Source organism: Halyomorpha halys, unplaced genomic scaffold (genome assembly GCF_000696795.3).
Source record: "Halyomorpha halys isolate HHAL.00 unplaced genomic scaffold, Hhal_1.1 Scaffold746.1, whole genome shotgun sequence".
NCBI classification, from domain to species: Eukaryota; Metazoa; Arthropoda; class Insecta; order Hemiptera; family Pentatomidae; genus Halyomorpha; species Halyomorpha halys.
The window spans coordinates 689,923-696,685 of record NW_027107304.1 but is presented as its reverse complement, the minus strand read 5'-3'; the positions used below and the strand labels follow the sequence as shown (position 1 = coordinate 696,685).

General features: G+C 30.9%; 1 protein-coding gene across 2 annotated transcripts in view; it reads right to left on the bottom strand.

Moving 5' to 3' along the window:
• Nucleotides 1–6,763, bottom strand: part of qin — a 347,449-nt gene that overhangs the window by 19,989 nt on the left and 320,697 nt on the right. For both annotated transcript variants that reach the window (XM_014428743.3, XM_014428744.3), the window contains 5 exons: nucleotides 6,118–6,271; nucleotides 4,825–5,034; nucleotides 3,225–3,367; nucleotides 914–1,016; nucleotides 680–839 (listed from right to left, as the gene is read on the bottom strand). In XM_014428743.3, coding sequence (XP_014284229.1) covers nucleotides 680–839; nucleotides 914–1,016; nucleotides 3,225–3,367; nucleotides 4,825–5,034; nucleotides 6,118–6,271 — 770 coding nt within the window. The remainder of the gene's footprint in view (nucleotides 1–679; nucleotides 840–913; nucleotides 1,017–3,224; nucleotides 3,368–4,824; nucleotides 5,035–6,117; nucleotides 6,272–6,763) is intronic.

Sequence of the window (6,763 nt, the reverse complement as noted above, 5' to 3'; positions counted from 1 at the left end):
GAGAGAGATATATATATAGAGAGAGAGAGAGAGAGAGAGAGAGAGAGAGAGAAAGTTTCGGCAAGTGTTATATTACAATATATGGCATCTGTTTTATAATTGTTAGCTTGATTCTGATTTTTAGCTATCCTTTTCTCTACCTATCATAGTAACCATCTACCTATCATTCTATTGTGTTTTTATTAGAAAGCTTTTACAAGCATTCTTATCTCTATAAGGTATACAGGAGTTGTATGTTTGAAAATATATCTTAATATTGGATTTTAATATATTCTATTAAATCTGTGTTATGTAAACTATTTTTGAGATGATAATGGCAAATAGACCTGGCGGCCAAATTATTACAGACATGAGAAATATATATAAATATAAAATAAAATTGTGAGTTATTTTTATAATAATGAATAGTTTTTGTTATTATTATATACTTTTATATTAAAATAGTGTGGTTCATAAGATTTTTTCCAAAATCTTTTTTTATTGATATTTAATAATGCTTAATGAATCGCATTTAAAAAAAAAAACAACCAAACTAAAGCTGTTTATAATAAATTTTACTTTTTACTTCCCTCCAGTCTTTCAGACAAAGGTTGAGCAAGAATTTAAAACAGGTTACAATCAACCAAAGAAGGAAGGAACTAAAAATGTACTATGATGAATGACCAATTAAAATACTCACTTTTATGAAAATCGTGAAGGTAAACTATACCATTTTCATCAACATACGTAGGAGCTGCAATAAATTCTAAGTTTGTCAGTGGTTCTGGAGGGAGCCAGGATTTTAGCATCAGTCCACCATGTTCAACAATATTTGCCATATATGAATTTTCAACATTTTCCTGCATATATAACATTTGATTAAATTGATATATTCAATCTAGTTGTTATAAGTAATTAAAAGCAAAAAAGATACCTCAAATAAGTTCATCGAATCTTTAAACATTCGATCTAAAATTGATAGACAATCATTGTCTTCAGGCATGTTTAAAATTTTTCCATCGCTATCCCATTCGATCCTTGAACAAATGTTTATCGATTGAGTTAGATAATATATAATCTTTTAAGAAAAGAATTATGGATACTACAATTATATGTGAGAGAAAGAAAAAGCTACACCATTGTTTTACATCTTAAAATTTATTAATACTTAATCATTCGTAATATCATAGGTTCTAAACCTATGAAAGGACATTTATGTTCGTTATGTATTATGTATACAAAATAATACATAATACATAACGAACATAAATGTCCTTTCTTTGCCTGAAGGGTATTTTAAGGTAGGTTGTGGGATTCGTTGTATAATGGGGAGCACTGTGGCGCTTACAATTAATAGTTATTCCCATAACCCTAACCTTATATATTTACTACATGTTAATTGTCTATGATGACAGTTGAGGTGTTTTGATTATCACTATTTATTATTCATTTACTAGTATTAGTTGTATTTAATCATCAGTATTTATTATTCATTCAAGCTACAACTTGAACACAGTACACTGTTAGCTAGGTTAAATTCACTGTGACCAGGTAAACAAGCAGTCATAGCATAACACTGGTAAACAGGCACTTTCCTCCCTGTTGTGATATTACTTTCACGACAGATATCATGTAGAAATGAGTATTAACACAATAATACTATTACATGAGAGGGAGCATATAACAGAACAGGAGTAGCCAGTCATCAATTTTTAACATGTCACAAATTCTTTAGAGTTAACTGTTAGACAACATCCAGGAAGAAATTCTTTTTAAGAAAAAAATAATGGAAGCTAGATCGTTAATACTCCTTAAAATTTATTCATGCATCATTCCTGATATCAAAGGCCCTGGTTCAGTGGTAACTGTGATAATGACAAATTATATCTTAATTATATTCAATTATATGAAGGTAGAGAAGCTCAGCAGGTGTAAAGTACTGGACTCCTAACAACACAGCCTGGGTTCATGTCCAGCAGTAGTAAGTAATTAATGTTATTATGTTATATTAGTTCTGCATTGACTCTGGGATCAGAAGACTTTCCAACAGCACACTCAGCCTTTATAGCCCCAGTGGGTACACTGTTCATTGATTTTAGAAACGATAAACCTAGAGGATAAGCATGGAAGTTGATCATATTACCTCCAATCTCCTTCCTTATAAACGATAAACCTAAAGTAAGCATGGAAGTTGATCATATTACCTCCAACCTCCTTCCTTATAAACGATAAACCTAGAGGATAAGCATGGAAGTTGATCATATTACCTCCAATCTCCTTCCTTATAAACGATAAACCTAGAGGATAAGCATGGAAGTAGATCATATTACCTCCAACCTCCTTCCTTATAAACGATAAACCTAGAGGATAAGCATGGAAGTTGATCATATTACCTCCAACCTCCTTCCTTATAAACGATAAACCTAGAGGATAAGCATGGAAGTAGATCATATTACCTCCAACCTCCTTCCTTATAAGCGATAAACCTAGAGGATAAGCATTGAAGTTGATCATATTACCTCCAACCTCCTTCCTTATAAAACTATGACTCAAGAAAGAGTCCTTCCTTATTAAGTTTAAGTACTGAAGCCAAGACATTTCACTGATTACAGTAGGAACATCATTTACATTAACATCTTTTTTAATTTAAATTTTATTTTTCAAAATACAAATTATTCGTATTTTTCACATATCACACATGTTCTTAGCTTATTTTTATTTTATTTTATTTTTGCATATTGATACAGTACAATGTTAATAACCCAAAAATATGAGACTGAAAAGTAATTGGATTATCAAATTTTCTATATTTTGACTCCTGATGAGGATCACATTAAAATATTCCAAAAGAGAAACTAAAATCGAAATGATCCAATGATAATCTGTTTTTTTAATACTTTAAGAATATGGTTCACTGTTTCCCCCACTATAACTGATCAAAATGTTCTTACTTTAGATGTCACTATTTCATCGTATTACCAAATATTTTGAATTAACATTACACTATCAGTTTTATCGGCTCAAGTTCTTTTCCAGTCCCCGAGAGGGAATGTCAAAATTAATTGTTCAGGGCACCCATAAATCAAATTTTGACTGATCTAGGAAGGAATCACACCCACAAACTGCTGAATAAAGTGCTCTGCAACCCTAGTCCCAACACACTCAACTACCAGGTCCTCTCACTCTATTAAGATTATACTGTTTTTAAAAACATATCCAATATACACTAAATATACATTTCTTACATTCCATCTGCTTTAGCAAGTCCAATAAATCTGAGATAATGATTCACACTTTTCCAATCATCTTTCATAGGTTCAGTAGGGCCAACTTCTAAAGGTATTCTCGAAAACAGCTCAACGGGTAGAGATTCATTTTTTATTTTACCCTGAAAAAATGAAGGAATTCAAATTTTTTTTACTATGTAAAAGAATAATTATTTTAAGTGCTCCAAGATATTACAAAAATATAACATTCCAAAGTCAAGTGTGATGTTCTTTAGCCAAAAACCTGGGTCATTTCCGTGAGTTTACTGGATCTTAATATCAGTACAAATGAATTCTTTTCTGTTTGTTATTACTGACTCTGGGAACCGGGAGAGTGTTAATATCTATCTGCAAAGCACTTCAAGTAGCACTTGAGGGAGTGGTGCAGTTAGTAGCTTACGATGATGATATGGACAAGATCTCTCAGAGCTGAAGAAGCATTCCTTGACAGAATGCATACCATCCAAGAGATAAAACTTACAATTAATGAAACAAATTATATGAGCACTGGTGGACCAGAGGTACCTAGTATGGAAGGGGGCTTTGTGGAATTGGGTTCCAAGTTTGTAGGAATTTACAAAATTTCTCAACTTGGGTCTATTGTGAGCTCCAAAATGTATTTATTTATCAATAACAAAATTTCTCTAAAAGTAAAAAAGAGTATCACAAATGCCAATAGGAGCTATTTTAGATAGAAAAAACATCTCAACAGTCAGCATAACACAAGGAAAGCCAAGATAAACACTCTCTACAAGATACTGACTTATACCCTCTTCCTATCTGTCATCACATCTGCCTCAGAACCATGGACCCTAACCAAGGCCAAAGTCAGAGAGATCCTTATCTTCAAAAAGAAGAGAAGAGAAGATTGAAGAATATTCGGTTTCATCAAGACTGACAAGCATAGGAGGAGAAGGATGTACAAGCTATTTAGGGGAATTAACCGAGTAAAGATCAATAAGCTTGGAAGACTTAGCTGGGCTGGGGATTCTTTTGAATGGGAATCTTAACCAAACTACAGGCAGAGGATGGTCTAGCCTCACGTGGGAGGACTGTGTCTGAATATCTGCTAAATGAGATAAAGTGGACAGCAGCAGCACAAGATCAACTCATCAAGCACAATAATCAAAGACTCAATAAGGAGGCCAAGGTTTGTACCGGACTGTACTCACAGAAGAAGAAGAATTAGCTTGTATTTGAAGCATAAACAGCTAGACATAGAAGCCATAATAAACAAACAGCAATCCTACAACCTAGAAAAGAATTATAGTACAATATAACCTCACTAATGCTGCTAGAGGATTTTTTTCCAAAACCATGGTTTCAACCCTTATACAAACTATAGTAAGAAATCAGCAAGAACGGAATCGATGCATATTATAACAATACATATAAGAAGATGGTCAGGGTTGCGGTCAAAAGAGAAACAAAAATAGTTTACAATTAAATAGTTGTTTCTCTTTTGACCGCAACCCTAACCATCTTCTTATATATCAATTTTTAAGGTCAACTATATATACATATATACCTATTATAACAAATATTTCTAAAATAAAGGAAAGATATAAATAATACATACTAATTGGCTTATAAAGAGACTCTCTTTTCTGTTGTTCACAAATTCTTCAAATTCAGAAACAGAAAGTGCTGACCACGTATTAAGGGTAGGTTCTATTCCACCAAGATGACATTTTACGACACCATCTGGTATTTCAGCAAAAATGTTATCCATTATCTCAATATTTTTACAGTCTACTATTTTTTCACAGCCTTCATCAATTAAATTAACCTGAAATTGAAAAAACATAATCCACCCATAATGAAAAAGTTAAACTTAATTATTAAAATTTCATAATTCTTTTAAGGAGCCATACCATGATCAATTGGGGCAAAGGGAGGATTTATTTTTGAAATAACTAAGTACTGTCCACGTTTGCTAAAATTATACTATGTTTCTCTTAACTAGTGTAGACAAGGATTGAAAAATAATGAAAATAGCTAGCATGAGAGGGAGGAACAAGGCACTTTTTATCTCCTATAATATTTTATGAAGGGAGCTATAGAGTCACTGGCCACAATATTTTGTAGTAATTTATTTTGAAAAACCCATAAAAAAAATAAATGAATAATACGGACAGGTAATAAAATGAAACCTCCTAAAACCGAAAATAATGTTGAATCAAATTAAACTTACTATATACTCTCTACATTTATGCAAACATACTTAAAAAAGTACTCTGATAAAAAATCTAAAATTGTGTCTATAATTGAAGAGCTGTGAGGAAAGCTAATTGTATTAAATGATCTTAGATTTAAACCCTCTAAAAAACTATGATGAATTAATATTCCTACTATTATTATAAACTTTATTTTTAAGTTTTAAAAAAGTATGCAAAGCACTATGTAGATATTAAAATAATTAATATTTGCGTAAATGCACTTTTCTGTGTATAATATGAGACTTCAAGCTTTAAATTGTATGCAACAAAATTAAAAATTTAATCCAAAAAGAGTAAAACGTGCAATTTTGGGCAATATACAATTAGTGTTATTTGAATGTCTTTTCTATGAGTCATTCCTGTTGAGGTTAAGCATAATTGGAGACAAGTTGAACAAAAGATGCAACATCTAGTGGTATATAGTCCGAATTAGAGAATTATCACTACAAGTGATGCTCACAACTGCTGATTTATAGTCCTCCTTCCATATGAAATAAGGGATCAAAATATCTTCACACCATAAGGAAGGAACTAAGGAAGAATTTTCATAAAAGAATTGGAAGAACAAAAATATCAAAAGAAACAAAACATATATCTGAATTTCAAGAATAGATGCTCAACAATTTCATTAAAACATAAAAATAAATAACAACCTTTATTAAAAAATCATTTGGTAATAATTCTGATATTATAGCTCTATGCCAGATGCCGTCACAATTTACAACACATCTATCATCAATATTCCATTCTTTTTGAACATGGTTCAATCTTCTGTTTCCATAAAATTCCTGAAGGTCAAATTTTAATCTGAAAATAAAACAACACTTTAAATACAATACCTATAAATTACCAAAGAAATACTAAAATTAGATCTAAAATAAACATATGCCAATAGTAAAAATAAAAATGCATTATTGGCAAGCCTTAGTTTTTTATTTCAAATACTACCAATATGAATGATTTGTCACTTTCTTTGCTAAATTACAGTTTAAAAAATTGAAGTATAATATATTAACTTATACAGTAAAAAAAAAAAAATAATAATAATGAGGTGTATATAGTTGACCGTAGATTACTGATTGGAGAAGATGGTCAGGGGGGAGGGAGAGGGGGCAGTCAGCAAAGGAACAACAACAATAAACAAAAAATATTTATTTATGCCAACGTTTTGACCTGATTTTCAGATCTTCATCAGAGCTATAAAAACAAAAAGATAACAACCATCATTTATAGAAAAAAAAATTATATAAATAAAAATAAAATAGATAAAACTATACATATATATTGTAATAATTTATA